We start from the raw sequence: 26250 nt of genomic DNA, 5'->3' as shown, positions 1-26250 counted from the left end.
CGGCCAATACCGGTGACGATTATCTGAACCGGTCCTGGGCCTCCGCTAGGTCGACTCAGCCTCAAATGAGTACCTGGTGCCGGTGTGTAAACATCGCCACTGGGGAGACAAAGGCGGCCGGGCGTGGTGCTGTCCACCCACCCCCTCGTGCACCATTCCGGCCTCTTCATAGGTGCTCGCTAACAGCACTTGCCCCTACAATCTGTCAAGGCTATACGGGGGATCTTTGTCTGTGTGTGTGTGTGTGTTACCAGGCGCGAGTCGCGTGCTCACGAAGTCGTGCTCGTCCTCGTTGCTCAGGCGCGCGAGCTCGGCGCCGTCGCGCACGCACGCGGCACGCGCCTCGTGCCACGTGACGAGCACCGTCGGCTGCGCGCGGAAGCACGCGGCTCCGTGCGCGCTCCAGCCGCGCGGGCACGTGGCGTTGGCGAGAACAGCTGCCACGTGCCAGAGGCAACATTGGCATCATCATGAGCATCATCATGAGCATCATCATGAGCATCATCGTCATAGGCATCACGAGCATCATCGGCATCATGAGCATCATCGGCATCATGAGCATCATCAACATCATGAGCATCATCGGCATCATGGGCATCATCGGCATCATGGGCATCATCGGCATCATGAGCATCATCGGCATCATGGGCATCATCGGCATCATGAGCATCATCAACATCATGAGCATCATTAGCATCATCGGCATCATGAGCATCAGCAGCACCAGCGCAACATCGGAGCATCGTTACTCTCAGCTCCACCTGTCCGTCTGCGTGTATGTATATGTCAGACTTTCTACCAGCCTGTTTAACTACTTGATCGTCCGTCAGTCCGTCTGTCCATTTATCCATCCGTCTGTCCATCCACCCAAAGAATTGTCCGTCCATCTGTTCACATGTCCATCTGTTCACATGTCCATCTGTTCACGTGTATGTCTGTTCACATGTTCATCTGTTCACATGTCCATCTGTTCACATGTCCATCTGTTACACATGTCCATCTGTTCACGTGTATGTCTGTTCACATGTTCATCTGTTCACATGTCCATCTGTTCACATGTCCATCTGTTCACATGACCATCTGTTCACATGTCCATCTGTTAACATGTCCATCTGTTCACGTGTCTGCCTGTTCACATCTGTTCAGCCTTGGGTCCGTTGGTCCGTCCGTCCGCCTGTGCGCCCGTTCGTACGTTCCTTGGTCGACCGGTGCGTCCGCGCATCCGTCCGTCTCTCTGCCCCTACGTGCGTGGCTCTCTCTCTCATACTGACGCTCGTGTGTGCATCCGTATGTTTGCCCGTCCGTATGTTTCGTCTGCCTGTCTGTCTACGCGTGCGTCTGTGTGCCCGCGTGTCTGCGTGTCTGTGCGTCTCTCACGGGGTGGGAGGCTGGGCGCGGTGGCGTTGGTCGCTGCTTCGGGCAGGCGCTGGTAGCAGACGTAGGGCAGCTTCTCCGTGCAGCGCACCACCTTCCACAAGCCGTGCGACTCCGGGTTCATCACCACGCAACTCCCCTCCTCGTCACTCGTGGGCGGCTCTGGGGGTGACAACAAAGGAATTATCGCCACGACCACCACCATCATCATCAGCAGCAGCATCATTATTACCATCATCATCACTGTTATCACCGTCATCATCACCACTACCATCACCGCCATTAGCATCACGATTGCCATCATCATCACTACTCTCATCATCACCATCACCACCACCATCATCACCATCATCATAACCACGATCATCATCACCACCAACAACAGCACCACCATAATCACCGTCATCGGCATCATCATCATCACCATCGTCACCACCATCGCCGAGAACAGCATCATCACATTAATAACATCATCATCATCGTTACCATTCACAGTTGCTCCCATGTGTCCGTGCACCTACACGCCCCGCTCCCCGCGTAACCCCACGCGCCCCCCCCCGCCTATCGCTGTCCACCCCGCCGGGTCCCCGAGCCCCAGGGCCTCACTCGACTCCCAGTGCACGCGCGTCAGCGCTCGGCCGTCGCTCCACTGCCACGCGCCGGCCGCGTTGAGGCGGTTGAGCCCCATCCAGAAGAGGGATTCCTTCCCCAGCATCGCCCCTGCGGGAGGGAGGGGAGGCAGCGAACGAAGGGAGGGAGCGATGGCTGGAACTCACTCCTAAATTTAAAACTCGTTTCTTGAGAACCGCTTTGTTGTGTATGTGCTTCGTTTGACGTCCTTCCCCCGGCACCTCCGATTAGCACGGTCGGCTATGTACGGCGCGACAGAAGTTCAACCTGCATCCATGTACGCACGCGTCTGCATGTGTGTTGAACTGCTTTCGTACAGCAACACTCAGACTTTGTTTTGTGTTCTGTAGCTTGCCGACGCCACCGCCACTTCTGTTCGGGCCATCACGTACTCCCGTCCATCACGTACTCCCGTCCATCACCTACTCCCGCCCATCACGTACTCCCGTCCATCACGTACTCACGTCCATCACGTACTCTCGCCCATCACGTACTCCCGTCCATCACGTACTCCCGTCCATCACCTACTCCCGCCCATCACGTACTCCCGTCCATCATCTACTCCCGTCCATCACGTACTCTCGCCCATCACGTACTCCCGTCCATCATCTACTCCCGTCCATCACGTACACTCGCCCCTCACGTACTCCCGTCCATCGCGTACAGCCGTCCACAATGTCGACCCCCCCCCTAATTCACACATCGCAGTGGTGGGCGACGTTGGCACCACCGTCGACGTTCCGAGGGACCAACCGAGGACGACGCGGGTCCGCTTGGACCCAACCGCGTGTGAAGATCGCACGGCCGTTGCGGGTTGCCACCTTTGCCGCCGGTGAGAGATGGCAGAGAAGCCCCCCGAGTTCCAGATGGTGCGAGCGGGTGGGTGGGTGGGCGAGTGAATGAGCGCAGTGCATTTTGGAAGGAGTGAGTGTGAAATAAGTGAAATTCCCAAAAATAATATCGTGATAAGTCCGAAAATCGGTTACGCAATTTGTTACAATTCCGAAAGGTATCTCTGAATGGAGTTGTGCCTGCATGTGTGAACGAGTTGGCGGATGTATGTATGTATGTTGATGTATGCTGAACTTCTTTCACACCGTACGTAGCCAACCGTGATAATCGGAGGATGGATGGGGTGGAATGTTTGCACCGCGCGAACAACAACAGGGACGAATATCTGAACCAGCCAAGGGCCTTCCCCTAGGTCGACTCAGCCTTAAACGAGTACTTGTTGGCGGTGTGTATAAATCAGCAGCACTGGGGAGACACATGGGGCCGTGCGTGGTGCTGGCTTCCCACCCCGATTCGTGTGCCATGCCCGCTAAGAGCACTTTCCCCAGCAGTCTATTAAGTATTTTAAACTTTTTTAAAAAAATTTCCAGGTAAGGCCCACTGAGCTATTTAGCTCTTTTTCAGAAGCAACCTGGTCTCAACAAAGTGGCTTATTACGTGGAAATATATAGCAGCCAAAAATAATCTAAACGCGTGAAGTTGTTTATAAATGTGGAGGGAAACACCTGAGGCCCCGGAGAAAAATCCACGCGACCACGGGGAGAAAAACACGCAAACTCCAAATATACAGCAGCAGCAGCAGGCGTCAGGGTCGGGATCGTACCCACGACCTCCTGCATAACCAGGCGAGGTAGTTAACATCATCTCGCCACCGTGTGAGTCTGTTAAGGCTATACGTTTTTTTTATGTTGCGTGTAGTCACTTTAAGATGTTTCCTTATTCATGTTTTTGTTTTGTTGCGGTTGCACCCGAGTCAAGAGCCGCATGGCTCACAGGGCTCTACCTAATAAATGTAAACTGAAAAAAAAAACGTTTGGGGAATCTTTCTCCTTTCGAGTGCGTTTGTGCATGCGTGCGCGTGCGTGCGTGCGCGCGCGTGCGTGCGTGCGCGCGCGTGCGTGAAGTCTCACCGGCGAAGTACATGGCCTCGCACTCCCCCTCGACACTCAATAGCTCGGAGCCCTGCAGAACACAGCTGGCGCGTGCCTCGTGCCAGGTGAGGCGCGCGCCCTCGTTCACCTGCACGCACGCGCGCGACGCCGCCTCCAGCTTCCAGAGCTGCGGACAGCCGTCGTCCTCTGCGGGCACTGGCGGAGGGCACGGGGGGCAGGGGGTGGTGGGCACACGCGGGGGACGGGAACACGCGCGCATGTTAGTGAGTTGGTGTGGGGGGTTGAGTTGTGGGGAGCGGTGGTGTAGCGGTTAGCGCTGCGCTGCCAGTCCACCCGGGTTCGATTTCCCGCTCACGGCCAACACCGGTGACGATTATCTGAACGGGTCATGGGCCTCCCATAGGTCGACTCAGCCTCAAATTAGTACCTGGTGCGATGTGTAAACATTGGCACTAGGGAGACAAAGGCGGCCGGGCATGGTGTTGGCCACCTACCCCCTCGTGTGCCGTGCCTTCATAGGTGCTCGCTAACAGCACTTGCCCCTACAACCTGTTATAGGCTACAACGGGGGGTGAATGAGCAGTCAGGTTACTGAGTGTTTGGGAATGCGTTTGCTTGAATGGGCGTGATCGAGCCATCAGATGATTGATTAAGTGGTTTGGTAAGCGTGCGAATGAGTGAGTGTGACGAAGTTGGCGTGTATGACATACAGAGGGGGGGGGTGGTGGTCTCTGTGTTCGTACGACCGAGTCACTGGTTGAGTGGGTAGTTCAGAGAGTGCGTGCACGACAAGGGTTCAGAGAGCGGCTGTGTTGAGGGGTAATTGAATGAATGAGTGGTTTCGTGAGTAATTGAGTGAATGGGGAGTCAAGTGAGTTTGTGAGTGATCGGGTGTGATTGAACAACGGAGTCAGCGTATGTTTGAGCAGCTCTCTGCGTGTCTCTGTGTGTTTCAGTGTCTCGCTGTGTGTCTGTGTGTTTCAGTGTCTCGCTGTGTGTCTGTGTGTCTCTGTGTGTTTCAGTGTCTCGCTGTGTGTCTGTGTGTCTCGCTGTGTGTCTGTGTGTCTCTGTGTGTTTCAGTGTCTCGCTGTGTGTCTGTGTGTCTCCGTGTGTTTCAGTGTCTCGCTGTGTGTCTGTGTGTCTCGCTGTGTGTCTGTGTGTCTCTGTGTGTTTCAGTGTCTCGCTGTGTGTCTGTGTGTCTCGCTGTGTGTCTCCGTGTGTTTCAGTGTCTCGCTGTGTGTCTGTGTGTCTCCGTGTGTTTCAGTGTCTCGCTGTGTGTCTGTGTGTCTCCGTGTGTCTCCGTGTGTTTGAGTGTCTCGCTGTGTGTTTGAGTGTCTCGCTGTGTCTATGTGTTTGAGTGTCTCGCTGTGTGTCTATGTATTTGAGTGTCTCGCTGTGTGTCTATGTGTTTGAGTGTCTCGCTGTGTCTATGTGTTTGAGTGTCTCGCTGTGTGTCTATGTGTTTGAGTGTCTCGCTGTGTGTCTATGTATTTGAGTGTCTCGCTGTGTGTCTATGTGTTTGAGTGTCTCGCTGTGTGTCTCCGTGTGTTTGAGTGTCTCGCTGTGTGTCTATGTGTTTAAGTGTCTCGCTGTGTGTCTGTGTGTTTGAGTGTCTCGCTGTGTGTCTATGTGTTTGAGTGTCTCGCTGTGTGTCTATGTGTTTGAGTGTCTCGCTGTGTCTCCGTATGTTTGAGTGTCTCGCTGTGTGTCTGTGTGTTTGAGTGTCTCGCTGTGTGTCTATGTGTTTGAGTGTCTCGCTGTGTGTCTATGTGTTTGAGTGTCTCGCTGTGTGTCTATGTGTTTAAGTGTCTCGCTGTGTGTCTATGTGTTTAAGTGTCTCGCTGTGTGTCTGTGTGTTTGAGTGTCTCGCTGTGTGTCTGTGTGTTTGAGTGTCTCGCTGTGTGTCTATGTGTTTGAGTGTCTCGCTGTGTGTCTATGTGTTTAAGTGTCTCGCTGTGTATCTGTGTGTTTGAGTGTCTCGCTGTGTGTCTGTGTGTTTGAGTGTCTCGCTGTGTGTCTATGTGTTTGAGTGTCTCGCTGTGTGTCTATGTGTTTAAGTGTCTCGCTATGTGTCTGTGTGTTTGAGTGTCTCGCTGTGTGTCTATGTGTTTGAGTGTCTCGCTGTGTGTCTATGTGTTTGAGTGTCTCGCTGTGTGTCTATGTGTTTGAGTGTCTCGCTGTGTGTCTATGTGTTTAAGTGTCTCGCTGTGTGTCTGTGTGTTTGAGTGTCTCGCTGTGTATCTGTGTGTTTGAGTGTCTCGCTGTGTGTCTATGTATTTGAGTGTCTCGCTGTGTGTCTATGTGTTTGAGTGTCTCGCTGTGTCTATGTGTTTGAGTGTCTCGCTGTGTGTCTGTGTGTTTGAGTGTCTCGCTGTGTGTCTATGTGTTTGAGTGTCTCGCTGTGTGTCTATGTGTTTGAGTGTCTCGCTGTGTGTCTATGTGTTTAAGTGTCTCGCTGTGTGTCTATGTGTTTAAGTGTCTCGCTGTGTGTCTGTGTGTTTGAGTGTCTCGCTGTGTGTCTATGTGTTTGAGTGTCTCGCTGTGTGTCTATGTGTTTGAGTGTCTCGCTGTGTGTCTATGTGTTTAAGTGTCTCGCTGTGTGTCTATGTGTTTAAGTGTCTCGCTGTGTGTCTGTGTGTTTGAGTGTCTCGCTGTGTGTCTGTGTGTTTGAGTGTCTCGCTGTGTGTCTATGTGTTTGAGTGTCTCGCTGTGTGTCTATGTGTTTAAGTGTCTCGCTGTGTATCTGTGTGTTTGAGTGTCTCGCTGTGTGTCTGTGTGTTTGAGTGTCTCGCTGTGTGTCTATGTGTTTGAGTGTCTCGCTGTGTGTCTATGTGTTTAAGTGTCTCGCTATGTGTCTGTGTGTTTGAGTGTCTCGCTGTGTGTCTATGTGTTTGAGTGTCTCGCTGTGTGTCTATGTGTTTGAGTGTCTCGCTGTGTGTCTATGTGTTTGAGTGTCTCGCTGTGTGTCTATGTGTTTAAGTGTCTCGCTGTGTGTCTGTGTGTTTGAGTGTCTCGCTGTGTATCTGTGTGTTTGAGTGTCTCGCTGTGTGTCTATGTGTTTGAGTGTCTCGCAGTGTGTCTATGTGTTTGAGTGTCTCGCTGTGTGTCTATGTGTTTAAGTGTCTCGCTGTGTGTCTGTGTTTAAGTGTCTCGCTGTGTCTCCGTGTGTTTGAGCGGCTCTCTGCGTGTCTCTCTGTGTGTCTCTCTGTGTGTCTCTGTGAGTGTCTCTGTGAGTGTCTCTCTGTGTGTCTCTGTGTGTCTCTCTGTGTGTCTCTGTGAGTGTCTCTCTGTGTGTCTCTGTGTGTCTCTCTGTGCGTCTCTCTGTGTGTCTCTCTGTGTGTCTCTGTGAGTGTCTCTCTGTGTGTCTCTCTGTGTGTCTCTCTGTGTGTCTCTGTGAGTGTCTCTCTGTGTGTCTCTCTGTGTGTCTCTCTGTGTGTCTCTGTGAGTGTCTCTCTGTGTGTCTCTGTGTGTCTCTCTGTGTGTCTCTGTGAGTGTCTCTCTGTGTGTCTCTCTGCGTGTCTCTCTGTGTGTCTCTGTGAGTGTCTCTCTGTGTGTCTCTCTGCGTGTCTCTCTGCGTGTCTCTGTGAGTGTCTCTGTGAGTGTCTCTGTGCTCCGAGTGAGCGGGCCGCTCGGCACGCACTCACACGCCGTCGGACAGTTTCCCCACAGCTTGTCCTGGTCGTACTCGAGCGTCGTGGCGCACCACGGCAGCTTGCCGTTGTCCTCGGTTGTGCAGCCCACGTACCACTTGCCTTTGTACCGGTAGGGCAGGTGGCAGGGCTGCCCTTTGCCCGTGCCGAACAGCGTGGACACCGCTGTCACGGGCGAGACGGCAACCGACGGACGCGCAGAGACATTCAAGCGTGAGAGAGAGGGGGGGGTCGGAGGGGGGGGACCCGTGGTCCGCGATTTGATTTCACGTGGCCCCCCATGGTTTTTTATATTTTGTCGATGGCAGCAGCAAAAAATCGTCTCGAGCCGCGCTAATGGGACAAGCAGGATCCGAGACGTCGTCGTTGGCCAAAGCCGCTGTTGATGCGGTCCTGCTAATGACCAATGATGGCCACCTACTGCACGTGTACCGCAAAGAGTACCCCCACCCACAGCCCCCACCCCACCTACCCACAGCCCCCACCCCACCTACCCACAGCCCCCACCCCACCTACCCACAGCCCCCACCCCACCTACCCACAGCCCGCACCCCACCTACCCACAGCCCCCACCCCACCTACCCACAGCCCCCACCCCACCTACCCACAGCCCCCACCCAACCTACCCACATTCCCCCCCACCCACAGCCCCCCCTACCCACAGCCCCCAACCCACCTACCCACAGCCCCCACCCTAGCTACCCACAGCCCCCACGTGGGGGCTGCAGCCAATCAGAACGCGCGCTGGCCAACGGCCACGCGGGGTGGAAGGGGAGGGGGGCGCGGGAGAGCCGTCCCCAGGGGGGGCACGGGGGGTGAGACGCGGGGGTAGGAGGGGAGGGGCACGTGGGGGCGGGGGTAGGAGGGGAGGGGCATGGGGGGTGAGACGCGGGGGTAGGAGGGGCATGGGGGGTGAGACGCGGGGGTAGGAGGGGAGGGGCACGTGGGGGCGGGGGTAGGAGGGGAGGGGCATGGGGGGTGAGACGCGGGGGTAGGAGGGGAGGGGCACGGGGGGGCGGGGGTAGGAGGGGAGGGGCATGGGGGGCGGGGGTAGGAGGGGAGGGGCACGGGGGGGCGGGGGTAGGAGGGGAGGGGCACGGGGGGTGAGACGCGTGGGTAGGAGGGGAGGGGCACGGGGGGCCGAAGGTAGGAGGGGAGGGGCATGGGGGGCGGGGGTAGGAGGGGAGGGGCACGGGGGGGCGGGGGTAGGAGGGGAGGGGCACGGGGGGTGAGACGCGGGGGTAGGAGGGGAGGGGCAGGTGGGGGGCTGCACATGGAGGGGACCATCTTCTTGGTTATTTCGGTAAGGTCACCACGTAGAATGGGGATAAAATAATAATAAAAATAAAATAAAAATTCTCACGACGTTTCGGAGGCAACACAAGCTTCCGTCTTCAGGTGGGACAGTCACAGTAAGATCGCTGATCAAGTGGGGAGGCTCTGAGAGCCTCGAGCTTAAATACAGGTTAAGGGGGGTGGGGGGGGGGCAAGTGGGGGACATTGGTGGGGTGTGGGGCTAAGTTAATCATTCTTTTGTTCTGTGGACTTTACCCAAAGAACCAAGAATATAAAAAAACAATAGTTTAATCAAAATAAATAAAATGTTGTATTTAATGTTTTATTATTTCCATTCTACGTGACTTTACCGAAAGAACCAAGAAGATGAATCCCTGCAGTCACGAAAGCTTTAAATAAAAAAAATAGTTTTATAGTTTAGTCGGAACCAATGCCAGGAGCCCACTGCGCCAACAACAACGGTCTCTGCCCTCCGCCAGATCCCGCAGCAGCAGCTGTAGCTGCAGCTGCATTAGCAGCTACAGCTGCTACTGCTGCAGCTACAGCTACTGCTGCTACAGCTGCTACAGCTGCTACTGCTGCAGCTACAGCCACTGCTGCTACAGCTGCTACAGCTGCTACTGCTGCAGCTACAGCTACTGCTGCTACTGCTGCTGCTTGCTGCTGCTGCAGCTACAGCTACAGCTGCTACTGCTGCAGCTACAGCTACTGCTGCTACTACTGCTGCTGCTACAGCTACAGCTGCTACTGCTGCAGCTACAGCTACAGCTGCTACTGCTGCAGCTACAGCTACTGCTACAGCTACTGCTGCTACTGCTGCTGCTGTTTCTCATAATGAAAGTGTTTTGGGGCTAGATCGCCTGAATATAAAAGTGTCGGTAACCCAGCCACCGCCCGACGCAGCCAATTTGTGGGTTTACTCTCCAACACACAGGCGGTGTGCTGAAGCAGTAACTAATTGTCACGTGTTGTTTACGTGACCAACCTTGCCTATTGGCTGTGTCGGGTCGCAGCGGGTTCAACGACGCATTATATATTTATTTACGCGATCTAACCCCAAAACACTTCTATAATGGCTGGTTGTGGTTGGCGACTTAGGGACCGTCCATAAATGACGTCACGCGATTTTGGACGATTTTTTTACCCCCCCCCCTCGTCATACGGCGTCACAAAAAGTCAGACCCCCTCAAATATGACGTCACAAAGGTCTGCTCCCCCCCCCCCCCCCTAAAAAAAATGAAACATGCTGCAAATCGCTTTAAACTATTGTCATTGTAGTGCGTACTTAATGTGGCGCTGCACTCTGATGTTGTAGGAGAAAACATTTATTATAAAGTATATTTAATTAAGTAGAACGTGTTGTCTGTATTTATTTAAAGTTGGTGCATTTTGATGTGACGTCATATTTCTCAACCCCCCCCCCCGCCCTCGTCACACATCCTCACAAATGTCTGAGCCCCCCCCCCCAGGTGCGTGACGTCATTTATGGACGGACCCCTAGTGGTTCCATCCTGAAGCAGGAGATTTGTGCTGGATACAACGATCGCATTTGCGAATGTGCTTTGTAACTTTGATCATTACCCGTGTATCGATAGTTCAATGTGCATGTGGCCATTGTATTGAGGGACTACATCTACTGTGTGGGGTTATCTTGGTGTGATCTGGGACCCGTTGTTGTTGTTGCTGTTTTTGCTGCCTTGCCCAAGCTTGACAAAGCGGACTTGGTTGAACTTTATTTATTCTGTATTTATCTTTCGTGACTTTCTCACCATTTTCTCGATTTCGCACTCCTATCGGGGTTTGTTGTCGTTTGCCGTTTTAACTCGCTGACCGCGCCCATACTGGGCATCTGTGGATACACGAGCTTCATAGCTCATCGGATCCCACGCCTTGCAGTCTCATTAAAGTGTTTTTTTTTTAATGATTCTGAGCGGCGGTTGGCAGCGATGGGCCGTGGCTTTGCGGGTTTGTGGGAGGTTGGTCAACCACCCACGTTGATGCTGGACGCTGCAGGGAGTCTGCTCCGAGCCGTGGATCCTCCAGCTGACGCCCCCCGTGCGGCCCAGGACCAGCTGCCCGTTCTGCATCGTCAGGGACAGCACGTGCTTTTTGGCCGCCATCAGCTCGCTGTCGCGACACTGCCACTGCTGCTGGCTCTCCTGGGCCACAGAGCACCGCTCCACCGACACCTACACGCAGCGGCAGCAGCGGCAGCAGCAGCGGTGTCGTCATTTGTATTGCCGTCAACAGCAGCAACATCCATCATTGTCACAGCCATAATGTTCTCTATGATTATTATTATCAGTAGCAGCAAGAGCAGAAGCAACGTCATCACCTCCGCCACCATCAGTTGCAGCAGCGGCAGCAACAGCAGTGTTATAATCACCGCCGTGATCACGGGGATGCTACAGATGATGGCTCTCCTTGAGAGGATCGAAGGCCACGTGGTTGTCAGAATGAAACTGTCGAGAGCGGTGTCTGCAGGCTGAGCCTTCCCCACGGAGGGGGGGGGGGGGGCGCTTCGACTTCACGGTGTCAGATGTCATAGTTCTGATTTAGTTTGAAGGCGTCGGGGGTGGGGGGCACCGTGCCGAGGAGGACTCCATCTCGACCTTCGCACTGCTGCCACTGACGCCATCAAAGACCCCCCGTATAGCCTTAACAGACTGTAGGGGCAAGTGCTGTTAGCGAGCACCTATGAAGGCCGGAACGGTACACGAGGGGGTGGGTGGCCAGCACCACGCCCGACCGCCTTTGTCTCCCCAGTGGCGATGTTTACACACCGCACCAGGTACTCATTTCAGGCTGAGTCGACCTAGGGGAGGCCCAGGACCGGTTCAGATAATCGTCACCGGTGTTGGCCGTGAGCGGGAATCGAACCCGGGTGGTCAGGTTCGTAGCGCAGCGCGCTAACCGCTACACCTACCGCTCCCCACCGACACAAACAACATCGCCATCGCCGCTTTCCTCCTGCCAGTTTGTCCACCCCCCGCCCCCTCCCTCCGTTGACTTACAGCCGCGCTCTTCTTGAGCGCCGTGGCGGTGAGGCAGAGGCCTCGATCCTCGGGGGTCTGGGACGCGCTTATGAGGTTCTCGGTGGAGCCCCAGAGCCAGTGCTGTCCCGTGACCTTGGGGTCACACGGCACCCACTTCAGCGCTCGACTCTGCACGGTCAGGCATTGGCCACCCGTCTTGTTCTCCAGGAGGAAGGTGATTGGCTCTAGAGGTGGCAGAAGAAACAGAACGATAACGACAGCGGTTTATCACGTGAAAGCGAGGCTTCATTGCTCACGCGATATTTTCTGCAGGACGCTGCTAGGCATGGTGTAAAGTACCGAGTATTCTAGATTTGAAGCTTTCGTGACTGCAAGGATCCATACTCTTTGGTTCTATTCGGTAAAGTCACGTAGGTAAAAAAAAATTAAACAACAAAAATCACGACGTTTCGGCCACAACACAAGCGGCCTTCATCAGGTGAAGGGACCAGGCTGTCTCGAGGACAGCGCTGGAGTGAAACACAGCCACGCTCAGACCGCGACCTTTAAGCTGGTACAACATGGACTAAACCCCGAGGTACCTACGCTGGTCAGGCACTGCCTCACCAACACCTACTTCACTTGGAATGGTTCCTTCTACAAACAAAAAGAGGGTACTCCCATGGGTTCCCCCTTGTCACCAGTGATAGCCAATGTTTTCATGGAGAAATTTGAATCGGACGCCATCCAGACTTTCACCCTCAGACCTTCCCTGTGGAAGAGATATGTGGATGACACTTTCGTCATTTGGCCACATGGCCTCCCAGCTCTGAACCTTTTCCTACACCACATCAATTCTAGACATCCCGCCATCAAATGCACTATAGAAGTGGAGAAAAATGGCAAGCTACCATTCTTGGATGTTCTGTTTGAGAGGAGACCTGATGGCTCATTGGGGCATTCTGTCTACAGGAAACCCACCCACACGGATTCGTACTTGAAGCCTGATTCCCACCACCACCCAGATCAAAATAATTCTCTCATCAAAACTTTATACCATAGGGCTCGTTGCATTTCGGACCAACACCACCTGACCAGTGAATTAAAACATGTACACCTGGCCCTCAAAAGGAATGGATACTCTGACCGTACCATCCGCCAAGCTGTTTCTCCCTCCATACAGAAAAAAACACTTGATACTCCGGTCAAAACCATCACACTACCATATATAGCAGTCGTTACTAAAAAGATTTCCAAAATTCTAAACAAACACAAGATCCAGGTCCGGTTCAATACAGTACACACAATTCGTGATCTGATCCCATCCGTGAAGGATGTCATCCCTGACTTACAGTACCCCGGGTTTTACAAATTTAGTTGTACCTGCGGTGATTGCTATATCGGGGAGACAAAGCGACATGTCTCTGACCGAATTCGCGAGCACAAATCAGATTTGAAACACGGCAGAACGAATTCTTCTGCCGTAGCTGATCACTGTTACAACGCTGTGGGTGATCACAATATAATTTTCTCCGATACCAAGGTTCTTTGCAAACCCACGGGTTTTTATCAGAGATTTGTTCACGAGGCAATTCAGATCTACAAACACGGACACAATTTCAACCGAGAAGATGGTTTCAAATTAAGCAACCATTGGAAAGATGTTCTAAATCGAACCAAACATTAAACTCATTTTCAATGGTACAGTATATTTTTCAAGTAGTGGTACCCCAAACTTTCGCAGCTCTTAAAAATTCCCTTTTCATACCATCAATAGGTAAATCCCCCTCCCCCCCGCGCCAACCGGCATGTTCACCCGCATGTACACCACCTCTACACCGTTCATCATGCTAAGTCGGCCAATCAAATGCTCATTTTTATGCTAATTCCTTTGTCAAGGCACCTTGTTTCCTCGCACACAGCTTAAAGGTCGCGGTCTGAGCGTGGCTGTGTTTCACTCTAGCGCTGTCCTCGAGACAGCCTGGTCCCTTCACCTGATGAAGGCCGCTTGTGTTGTGGCCGAAACGTCGTGATTTCTGTTGTTTTATTTTTTTACCTACTTGACTTTACCGAATAGAACAAAAGAGTATAGTACCGAGTATTGTTTGGCGTAAGGCACTACCACTAGAGTGCAAACGCTCATTATAATAGTACAATATACATAATTACCAATAATATATGTATATCATCAAATCATATCTTCCTAAAATCCTAATGCACGTGTTTTACACACCACCAAAAAGACAAAGATCCCCCGTGTAGCCTTAAGAGACTGTTGGGGCAAGTGCTGTTAGTGAGCAGCACCTATGAAGACCAGGCTACGGCACCACGCCCGGCCGCCTTTATCTCCCGAATGGCGATGTTTTTTTACGCGCCAGTACCAGGTACTCATTTGAGGCTAAGTTGGCCTCGGGGAAGGCCAGGACCGGTTCAGATACTCGTCACTGGTGCTGGCGGTGAGCGGGACTGGAACTCGGGTCACAGCGTTCTGGACTGATCCGGCTGAAGTAAAAAAACAACAACTTCCGTGGAAGGAATCAGGCGCAGTGGCAAGTGATCTTGGGATTGAGGCTGAGCGAAGCAGCAGCAGCAGCAGCGATAGTGGCCGCTCAGAGAACGAGAACCACAGAAGAAGTTCGTTCGGCCACATCGCAACTACAGTGAGGGGAAAAAAGTATTTCATCTCCTGCTGATTTTTGTACGTTTGCCCACTGACAAAGAAATTATCAGTCTATAATTTTAATGGAAGGTTTATTTGAACAGTGAGAGACAGAATAACAACAAGAAAATCCAGAAAAACGCATGTCATAAATGTTATAAATTGATTTGCATATTAATGAGGGAAATACATTTTTTACCCCCTCTCAATCAGAAAGATTTCTGGCTCCCAGATGTCTTTTATACAGGTAACGAGTTGAGATTAGGAGCACACTCTTAAAGGGAGTGCTCCTAATCTCAGCTTGTTACCTGTATAAAAGACACCTGTCCACAGAAGCAATCAATCAATCAGATTCCAAACTCTCCACCATGGCCAACACTAAAGAGCTCTCCAAGGATGTCAGGGACAAGATTGTAGACCTACACAAGGCTGGAATGGGCTACAAGACCATTGCCAAGCAGTTTGGTGAGAAGGTGACAACAGTTGGTGCGATGATTCGCAAATGGAAGAAACACAAAAGAACTGTCAATCTCCCTCGGCCTGGGGCTCTATGCAAGATCTCACCTCGTGGAGTTGCAATGATCATGAGAACGGTGAGGAATCAGCCCAAAACTACACGGGAGGATCTTGTCAATGATCTCAAGGCAGCTGGGACCATAGTCACCAAGAAAACAATTGGTAACACACTACGCCGTGAAGGACTGAAATCCTGCAGCGCCCGCAAGGTCCCCCTGCTCAAGAAAGCACATATACATGCCCGTCTGAAGTTTGCCAATGACCATCTGAATGATTCAGAGGACAACTGGGTGAAAGTGTTGTGGTCAGATGAGACCAAAATGGAGCTCTTTGGCATCAACTCAACTCGCCGTGTTTGGAGGAAGAGGAATGCTGCTTATGACCCCAAGAACACCATCCCCACCGTCAAACATGGAGGTGGAAACATTATGCTTTGGGGGTGTTTTTCTGCTAAGGGGACAGGACAACTTCACTGCATCAAAGGGACAATGGACGGGGCCATGTACCGTCAAATCTTGGGTGAGAACCTCCTTCCCTCAGCCAGGGCATTGAAAATGGGTCGTGGATGGGTATTCCAGCATGACAATGACCCAAAACACACGGCAACGGCAACAAAGAAGTGGCTCAAGAAGAAGCACATTATGGTCCTGGAGTGGCCTAGCCAGTCTCCAGATCTTAATCCCATATAAAATCTGTGGAGGGAGCTGAAGGTTCGAGTTGCCAAACGTCAGCCTCGAAACCTCCTGAGATGTGTGCAAACCTGGTGGCCAACTACAAGAAACGTCTGACCTCTGTGATTGCCAACAAGGGTTTTGCCACCAAGTACTAAGTCATGTTTTGCAGAGGGGTTAAATACTTATTTCCCTCATTAAAATGCAAATCAATTTATAACATTTTTGACATGCGTTTTTCTGGATTTTGTTGTTGTTATTCTCTCTCACTATTCAAATAAACCTACCATTAAAATTATAGACTGATCATTTCGTTGTCAGTGGGCAAACGTACAAAATCAGCAGGGGATCAAATACTTTTTTCCCTCACTGTATTTTTGTTTTTTTATGCCAGATTGAGGCCCACTGAGCTATGTAGTTTATTTTTTTATTAGAAGTGCCCTGGCCACAAACGATAGCTAAACTAAGTGGATTATCATCACGTGGACGTGTAGAGCGGCAAAATGCTCTAAACGTACATTGTTGATTCTAAATGTGGAGGGAATAACCGGAGGACCCGAAGAAAAATCCACGCGACCACATAGAGAGAGAGAGAGACACACCGCAAACTCCAAATATACAGCAGGGGTCAGGGTCGGGATGGAACTCCATCTCGCCACCACGGCGCCCCTAAATACCGCAAACTACCGTAAATCTATCAGTCCAACTAATGTTGTAAAGAACCTCAAATCTACAGATAATGTACCGCGACGTAACTCGATGTGCAACCCCCTCCCTGCACCCCTCCATCCCCCACCCCACCGCGCCCCCCCCCCCCTCCTCACGACCTCCTGTATACCAGGTGAGGTAGTTAACATTACCACCACCGTGGTGCCCCTTCAAAGTAATGAGCGTGTCAACTTGTAACGCTCAGCCGCACAGTCTTCACTCGCCGTCGTAGAGAGAGGAGGAGGAACGACAGGCGAACATGACGGCAGCAGCGGCAGCAACAGCCACGCAACGGTGATCCGGCGCAACCAACAATTGCCCAAGTTCTGCGGTCCCCTATGCATGAAAGTGTTATCGGCCAATTCACGTGTTTATGCGGTGAGAGGACGGCACAGGAGCGCCCGAAGACAACCCCACGCATGCGAGGGCGCAACCCTCTATCCCATACAGATGGAAACAGGTGGAGTCCACAATTTTGCAATGCAGCCTTCTCCTGATGAATCATGGTGATGGCACCTCGTCAACGCAGCGTCTACTGTGCGTTTCACCGACCCTCGCTGCTGCCTCCACAGTGCTGGATTACGGGCAGCCTCGTGCTCAGCCGCTGATGATGGCGATGAGTTAATTATAATTAACTTCATTTGTCTGTTACGTCTGTCAACGTGAAAGAGCCAACGCAGAAGATCCCCTGGGGGTTTCTGATCTTCGACGAAGCTCGTGGCCCACCCTGAACCGCATCCGGTGCACAAATCGTGGTGCGACTGCGTTCATCCAGGACAGATACCGTACAAGCACGAAGGAGACATCGCAGCGAGGCACTCCGCCGTTCTGACTTGAGCACCTGAATGTGAAATGGTAATCGTTGCTCTGCATCGATATCAGCAGCCGTACGGCAACAAGAAGACGAAGAAGCAGAATTGGCCTTCGAACTGTGAGTCGGGACCTCTTGACCAGAGCAGAACGCCCGGGCGGATGCAGTCACAACAATAGCCCTTTGTGTACCCAGGAAAACCTCCCTGACTCTCAAGATAACTCTTCATGAGAGTCCTGCTCCAATGGGATGTTTGACCATTTCCTACATTATTGTATGCGGGTGTGCGCGTGGTGTGGTGGTGTAGTGGTTAGCGCTGCAAGTTCGATTCCCGCTCACGGACAACACCGGTGACGATTTCCTGAACAGTTCCTGGGTCTCCCCTAGGTCGGCTCAGCCCCAAATGAGTACCTGGTGCGGTGTGTAAACATCGCCATTGGGGATACAAAGGCGGCCGGGCGTGGTGCTGTTTCGGCCTCCATAGGTGCTACTCACTAACAGCACTTGCCCCTACAGTCTGATAGAGGCTACGCGGGGGATCTTTATCCGTCTGTGTGTTTCTACTCGAACACAAGCACACGTGTGTGAAGTGAAGAGGAAGGCATATCGTCGTCTTTTCACAAGAGCAGACGGACTCGCCCTTCCTCTGACTTCCCCTGATCCCCCATCCACTCCCACCTCTGCTCCCCCCACCGCCCCCCTATCGCTGACCCCCCCTCCTCCTCCCACCACCAACCCCCCCTCGCTTCCTCTGAAATCGCTCCCTCGCGAGCTTCCTCTGCAAACAATGACTCGCGGAGAGCCTCGTAGGCACCCACACACCGTGCCTCCTCCTCCTCATCCTCACCCTGTCTATGAATCAAGTTTTCTAGGTCTACCACCACCAGCATCATCAACCATTATCTATCCACTGCTCGATGAAGGCCGTGTCCCTCCCGCGCCTCTTGAAATTCAATGTCAGGGGCCGTTGCTCTGTTGTCCCTGCGGCATGAGTTAAAGAGTTTGTCAATTGATACGGGGTTAACGCAGCACGGGTTAAACTTATATTGGCGGCTTCGGGAGGGTTAACGCAACACGGGTTAAATTAAAATTATATTGGCGGTTAGGGAGGCCATCATTCAGCGGTGGATAGATGGTGGCTGCTGCCGCTGAGGATGACTGAGTGAGAACGGAGTACAAGGACAGCAACAGGAGCGTGTGGAATGGTGGCGTCGGCTCATCCGACACCACCATTCACAGCAGAATCAGAATCTGTCTCTATACTGCAGGAGGAATTCGATGAGCTCTAACAGTTGCTTGTCGCACATGTCCAGTAGGGGTGGGTTAGAACGTTACAACAAACAGACAAGTCACCAAAACAAATATACAAATAAAATGTAACTATTATATACTTGGTTCTTTCGGTAAAGTCACGTAGAAGGGAAACAATAAAATAATAAATATATAAAACAATAAAATAATCACGACGTTTCGACTGCAACACAAGCAATCATCATCAGGTGTGAAAACCACAACAAATTTTCTTGTTGTGTTTTCTATTGTTGTGGTTTTCACACCTGATGATGATCGCTTGTGTTGCAGTCGAACCGTCGTGAGAATTTTATTGTTTTATATTTTTATTATTTTATTGTTTCCCTTCTACGTGACTTTACCGAAAGAACCAAGAATATGAATCCCTGCAGTCACGAAAGCTTTACATCAAAATTTAACTATTGTTTATCTATCCAGGTAAGGCCCACTGAGCTATGAGCTTCTTTTTCAGAAGCGACCTGGGCGCGAATGACAGCTCAAACGAAGTGGCTCAGCACGTGGACATTCGCATCAGCAAAATCATCGAAACGCGTGGATATTGATTCTGAATGTGGAGGGGAAACCACCGGGAGGCGGTGGTGGAGCGGAGGTGTCGTGCTTCGCACACTGTGCGGTGAACTCAGCTGGGCCCAGGTTCGATTCCAGGCCACGGCTAACATCAGTGATATCTCAACCGGTCCGTCCTGGGCTCTTCTCGCCCCCCCCCCATCCCCGGCTCTGATCAATCGTGGTAAAGTACGGTGGCGCGCACACAAAAACAATCAACCAAAATCGAAAGGCATCTGCTGTGAAAAGTCTTCATGCCAGCAGTGGATAGACAAAGTCATTACTTTGTAAACAAAAAAATAAATTATAATGTAACGCTTCGGGCAATGGCCCTTCTTTATTTGCATTTCTACCTCGAGACGAGATGGTGCAATGCAACCAGTGACTCTTCTGCGACCGCAAACGATCTCCGCGATTTATCCGGCAAAGCCTCGTCGAGCCCTTACGACTCGTTTCAGGAGGATCTCGCAGTGGAATGTTTGGTCGACTTTGCAGTCCAATGCTCGGCCCTCTCTGCTTCCTCCCTCGCACTGCCCGACTCTGTAAACTCCTCTTCTCCCACCCCCGCCCCCAGCTCTTATCATGACGACCTTGCTCCACTCCAGAAACGCGCCGACCTTCCAGCATCACACATTGAGCAGCAGGGCCGTTTCCTTGTGGCCGCTTGGCGTTGGTGGATCACACACAGACGCGGTGACCATTCCCCTCCCGTTTGGGCGTCCAGGAGACATAGCCGGGCTCGCCATGAGAAGGCAGTGCAGGCCAATGTGAACTTCACGAACATCTGATACATCTGTACGGCATATGCCGTACAGATGTATCTCCTTTCGCACCGTACCAATCGGAGGTGCAGAGAGCCATGGAGTGTTCACCCCTCGCATCCGCGGGTTGTCGCCGGGAACTCCGGCTTCCAGCTACATGCATGACCGCTCATTAATTGGTCGATAACACATTAATATACAGAGGGGACCGCAGAGCTTGGCCGATTCTTTGGCAGTGCCGGGTCACCTCCGCGGCTGCTGCTGCTGCCTTCCCCGCTCGCCTGTGGCTCCTCCTCCGGAGCGTGTCCGAGTCGTCCTCTCTCGGCGAGAGCGATGTGTGTGAGTACGTTGAACTTCTTCCGTACCGTACGTAGCCAACCGTGTTCATCGGGAGGTGGCACAGCGTTACGAGGTGAAATCAAGAAAGCGAAAAGCAAGAGTGGGGTTTTTTTTCGTCGGATGAGTGAGAACATCTGAGTACCCGGAGGAAGCTCACCACGCATTACGAGGATAAAACTAAACTTTTAATTTTATGTGAGGCCCACTGAGCTATACAGCTCTTTTTTTTGGAAGCGATCTGGCCACAAATGACAGCACGACGAAGTGGCATCATCACGTGGACATGCACAGCAGACAAAAGACTCTAAACGCGCGACGTTGATTCTAAATGTTGAGGGGAAAAGCGGAGGACCCGGAGAAAAATCCACGCGACCACGTGGAGAGAGAGAGAGACAGGCAAACTCCAAATATACAGCAGCAGGCGTCAGGGGGTCGGGATGGAACTCACGACCTCCTGTACACCAGGCGAGGTAGCTAACATCTCGCCACCGCGGCACCCTAAACACTCAACGATCCGCATCGACGGCTTCATTCTCGAGCCCACTTGCTGTGCTGCCATCCTCCGAGACAACCTCTCCGCCCAGCGGATTGATGGCGGTGGTGGTGGTGGTGGTGAGGGAGGGGAGGAGGGGGGTGGTGATGGAAAATTATTTCACAAATCTTTACGTGATCCACCAACCCTTTGCTTTCGCAGAGATCGCGATCCGCAGCGCGCGCATCTTACCTGTCTGGGGGGCAGCTTGCGACACCAGGTGAGCGAGGAGGAGCACGCGCAGGAGGGGGGCCATCGCGGGGTTTGGGGGGGTCGGCGGTGGGGGGGGGGGCTCTGGGGGAGAGAGGGAGGGGGGGGGAGTGCGAAGGTCGAGAGTGCCGGGAGATGAGGAGAGGGAGGGGATGGGGGTGATTGGAGGTGGAGTGGAGGAGGGGATGAAGAGATGGGAGAGAAGGCGGTAGAACTTTCCTCCCTCTGGCTCTCGCTCTCTCCGACGGGCGGCACGTCGCGTCTTCCCCGTGCAGCTGCACCGGTGCAGGCGGCGCCTTTGAAGCCAAGCTTCAGGTGTGTGACACCCGCGCGAGTCTGATGAATCACACGCAAGCGCACACAAAAACGAAGATCACCCGTGCGGCCTTCGATAGACTGTCGGGTTCAACGTGATTTTATTTTGTAAGTGAACGCCTATTTAGGCAGGTACGATTCACGAGCTGGTGGATGGGTGGCCAGTCCTACGGCCCCGGGAACCTGTCTCCCCAGCGGTGATGTTTACACACAGCACCGGGTACACATTTAAGTCTGAGTCTACCTAGGGGAGGCCCAGAACCGGTTCGGATAATTGTCACACCTTACGCACAAACGTGCACACACACACATACACCTGATACACACACCTGATAAACACGCACACACTTACACCTGAGATGCACACACACGCGGCACATGTACTTAAGATGAAATACACACACGTACGCACAAAGACAAAGATCACCCGTATAGCCTTAACAAACTATTGGTGCAAGTGCTGTTAACGACCACCACAATTGCACACACACACAAGTTCCTCCACCTGGAATAGTCAAACACACATGTGGGATGCACACGCACACAAACCGTTCATATGCAAACACATGGTGCTGAGTTGCACACGAACTTGCACCCCGGAGATGCTTGCACACGTGGGCACCTCACATGTGATATGCACACACACACACACACCTGAGACACACACACGCCTTACAGACACGTACACACACACACCACACACGCCTTACAGACACGTACACACACACACCTGAGACACACACACGCCTTACAGACACGTACACACACACACACACCTGAGACAGACACACACACACCTGATATACACACACGCGCCTTACAGACACGTGCACACACACATGAGACACACACACACGCCTTACAGACACGTACACACACACACCTGAGACACACACACACACCACACACGCCTTACAGACACGTACACACACACACCTGCTATACACACACGCGCCTCACAGACACGTACACACACACATGAGACACATACACGCCTTACAGACACGTGCACACACACCTGATATACATACACGCCTTATAGACACGTGCACATACACATGAGATACACACACCACACACGCCTGACAGACACGTACACATACACAATAGATACACACACGCCTTCTAGACACGTGCACACACACATGAGACACACACCACACACGCCTTACAGACACGTACACACACACACACCTGAGACAGACACACACACACGCTCTACAGACACGTGCACACACACACACACCTGAGATACACCACACACGCCTTGCAGACACGTACACACACACACACCTGAGACAGACACACACACACACGCCTTACAGACACGTACACACACACATGAGATACACACACGCGTTATAGACACGTGCACATATACATGATATACACACACACGCCTTACAGACACGTGCACACACACCTGATATACACACACACACACGCCCTACAGACACGTACACACATTAGATACACACACGCCTTATAGACACGTACACACACACCACACACGCCTTACAGACACGTGCACACACACCTGAGACACACACACGTACCACACACGCGTTACAGACACGTACATACACACCACACACGCCTTACAGACACGTACACACACACACCTGAGATACACACACACACACACCACACACGCCTTACAGACACGTATGCACACACCTCAGATACACACACACGCCTTATAGACACGTGCACACACACATATATATGTGCGCACAAGACAAAGGTTCCCCGTATAGCCTCAAACGCCTTTTGGAGAAAGTGCTGTTAGCGAGCACCAATAAAGGACTGCACTACACACGAGGGGACCAGCACCACACTCGACCGCCTTTGTCTCCCCAGTGGCGATGTTTACACACCGCATCAGGTACTCATTTGAGGCTGAGACGACTTAGAGGAGGCCCGGGACCGGTTCAGACGATTCCCACTGATGTTGGCCGTGAGCGCGGAACTTAACTCGTATCGCCAGGTTCGTAGCGCAGCGATCTGACCACTGCACCACGGCTCTCCACAAATGTGCCACACACACGTGCACACACACACACGTGCACACACAAACACACACGTGCACACACACACACACGTACACACACACACACACGTGCACACACAAACACACACGTGCACACACACACACGTGCACACACACGTGCACACACACACACGTGCACATACACACACGTGCACACACAAACACACACGTGCACACACAAACGCGCACACACAAACGCACACAAACGTGCACACACACACGTGCACACACAAACGTGCACACACACGTGCACACACAAACACACACGTGCAAACATAAACACACAAGAGCACACAGACACACACACGTGCACACACACACACGTGCACACACACAAGTGCACACACACACACGTGCACACACGTGCATAACACGTTCACACACACACGTGCAAACACACACACACACGTGCACACACACGTGCACACAAACACACACGTGCACACACAAACACACACGTGCACACACAAACACACGTGCACACACCTGAAGGCAGCTCACCACGCGGCCACTTCGCAGCTTGGCTCGAAGATTTTAATCAGAAGTGGCGGGGAGCAACTGCTGCTGCTGCTGCTGTCGTCGATGAAGAGGGGCGGGAGGTGACGCTGGTGGGGGTGGGGGGGGCACTGAGGGGCGGGGTGGGGGGAGTTTGGAGAGATGAGAGAGAGGGGGTGGGTGGAGAGTTTTTGGAACTGGGGGAGCGAACGGAGGCTTCCGAGAATTGGGGGAAAAAATGTGTGTATGTGTGTATGTGTGTGCGTGTTGAACTTTTTTTTTCTCACCGTACGCAGCCAACCGCGCTAATCGGAATTGCGGGGGATGGCCGTGAGCGGAAACCGAACCCGGGTCCCCGAGTTTCGAGGCACAGCGCGCTAACCACGGCGCCACCGCTCCCCACATACGTACAAAGCCCCCCCCGTATAGCTTTAACAGACTGTTGGGGAAAGTGCTGTTAGCGAGCACCTACAGTGAGGGGAAAAATTATTTGATCCCCTGCTGATTCTGTACGTTTGCCCACTGACAAAAAAAATGATCAGTCTATAATTTTGATGGTAGGTTTATTTGAACAGTGAGAGACAGAATAACAACAAGAAAATCCAGAAAAACGCATGTCAAAAATGTTATAAATTGATTTGCATTTTAATGAGGGAAATAAGTATTTGACCCCCTCTCAATCAGAAAGATTTCTGGCACCCAGGTGTCTTTTATACAGGTAACGAGCTGAGATTAGGAGCACACTCTTAAAGGGAGTGCTCCTAATCTCAGTTTGTTACCTGTATAAAAGGTACCTGTCCACAGAAGCAATCAATCAATCAGATTCAAAACTCTCCACCATGGCCAAGACCAAAGAGCTCTCCAAGGATGTCAGGGACAAGATTGTAGACCTACCCAAGGCTGGAATGGGCTACAAGACCATTGCCAAGCAGTTTGGTGAGAAGGTGACAACAGTTGGTGCGATGATTCGCAAATGGAAGAAACACAAAAGAACTGTCAATCTCCCTCGGCCTGGGGCTCCATGCAAGATCTCACCTCGTGGAGTTGCAATGATCATGAGAACGGTGAGGAATCAGCCCAGAACGACACGGGAGGATCTTGTCAATGATCTCAAGGCAGCTGGGACCATAGTCACCAAGAAAACAATTGGTAACACACTACGCCGTGAAGGACTGAAATCCTGCAGCGCCCGCAAGGTCCCCCTGCTCAAGAAAGCACAAATACATGCCCGTCTGAAGTTTGCCAATGAACATCTGAATGATTCAGAGGACAACTGGGTGAAAGTGTTGTGGTCAGATGAGACCAAAATGGAGCTCTTTGGCATCAACTCAACTCGCCGTGTTTGGAGGAGGAGGAATGCTGCCTATGACCCCAAGAACACCATCCCCACCGTTAAACATGGAGGTGGAGACATTATGCTTTGGGGGTGTTTTTCTGCTAAGGGGGCAGGACAACTTCACCGCATGAAAGGGACGATGGACGGGGCCATGTACCGTCAAATCTTGGGTGAGAACCTCCTTCCCTCAGCCAGGGTATTTAACATTGGTCGTGGATGGGTATTCCAGCATGACAATGACCCAAAACACACGGCCAAGGCAACAAAGGAGTGGCTCAAGAAGAAGCACATTAAGGTCCTGGAGTGGCCTAGCCAGTCTCCAGACCTTAATCCCATAGAAAATCTGTGGAGGGGGCTGAAGGTTCGAGTGGCCAAACGCCACCAAGTACTAAATCATGTTTTGCAGAGGGTTTTGAATCTGATTGATTGATTGCTTCTGTGGACAGGTACCTTTTATACAGGTAACAAACTGAGATTAGGAGCACTCCCTTTAAGAGTGTGCTCCTAATCTCAGCTCGTTACCTGTATAAAAGACACCTGGGTGCCAGAAATCTTTCTGATTGAGAGGGGGTCAAATACTTATTTCCCTCATTAAAATGCAAATCAATTTATAACATTATTGACATGCGTTTTTCTGGATTTTGTTGTTGTTCTTCTGTCTCTCACTGTTCAAATAAACCTACCATTAAAATTATAGACTGATCATTTGTCAATGGGCAAACGTACAAAATCAGCAGGGGATCAAATACTTTTTTCCCTCACTGTATGAAGGCCAGCACGGCACACGAGGGGGTGGGTGGCTAGCACCACGCTCGACCGCCTTTGTCTCCCCAGTGGCGATGTTTACACACCACACTAGCCAGTAATTTGAGGCTGAGTTGACCAAAGGAAGGCCCAGGACCGGTTCAGATACTCGTCACCGGTGTTGGCCGTGAGCGGGAATCGATCCGTCATCGCCGGGTTTCGTAGCGCAGCGTAGCGCTAACCGCTGCGCCACCGCTCCCCACATGGCACGTGCACACGTTGACAAACGCCGACACGACTGCCGGGAAAGTCTCTGATTTTCAGTCAAATCACCACCGGTCCAAGTTTTCTGATACATTCTTGTTGTTGCTGCTGCTGCTGCATTAGCAGTGGTGCACAAACACAAATAACAACAGC

At 52.2% G+C, this 26250-nt stretch overlaps 1 protein-coding gene across 1 annotated transcript in view; it reads right to left on the bottom strand.

The window, feature by feature from the left end:
- LOC116938871 (macrophage mannose receptor 1-like) overlaps positions 1-20939 on the bottom strand; it is a 54276-nt gene extending 33337 nt beyond the window's left edge. Inside the window, exons 1-8 of the mRNA XM_076054177.1 lie at positions 20876-20939; positions 11869-12074; positions 10848-11043; positions 7553-7723; positions 3927-4103; positions 1981-2094; positions 1378-1536; positions 252-437 (exon numbers count right to left, since the gene is read on the bottom strand). Of these exons, the coding sequence (XP_075910292.1) occupies positions 252-437; positions 1378-1536; positions 1981-2094; positions 3927-4103; positions 7553-7723; positions 10848-11043; positions 11869-12074; positions 20876-20939 (1273 nt within the window). The remainder of the gene's footprint in view (positions 1-251; positions 438-1377; positions 1537-1980; positions 2095-3926; positions 4104-7552; positions 7724-10847; positions 11044-11868; positions 12075-20875) is intronic.
- Positions 20940-26250: the final 5311 nt, after the last annotated feature.

Source organism: Petromyzon marinus, chromosome 4, assembly GCF_048934315.1.
Source record: "Petromyzon marinus isolate PM22_M1 ecotype Great Lakes invasive population chromosome 4, UKy_Petmar_22M1.pri1.0, whole genome shotgun sequence".
Lineage (NCBI taxonomy): Eukaryota > Metazoa > Chordata > Hyperoartia > Petromyzontiformes > Petromyzontidae > Petromyzon > Petromyzon marinus.
This window is presented reverse-complemented; position numbering and strand designations above follow the sequence as displayed.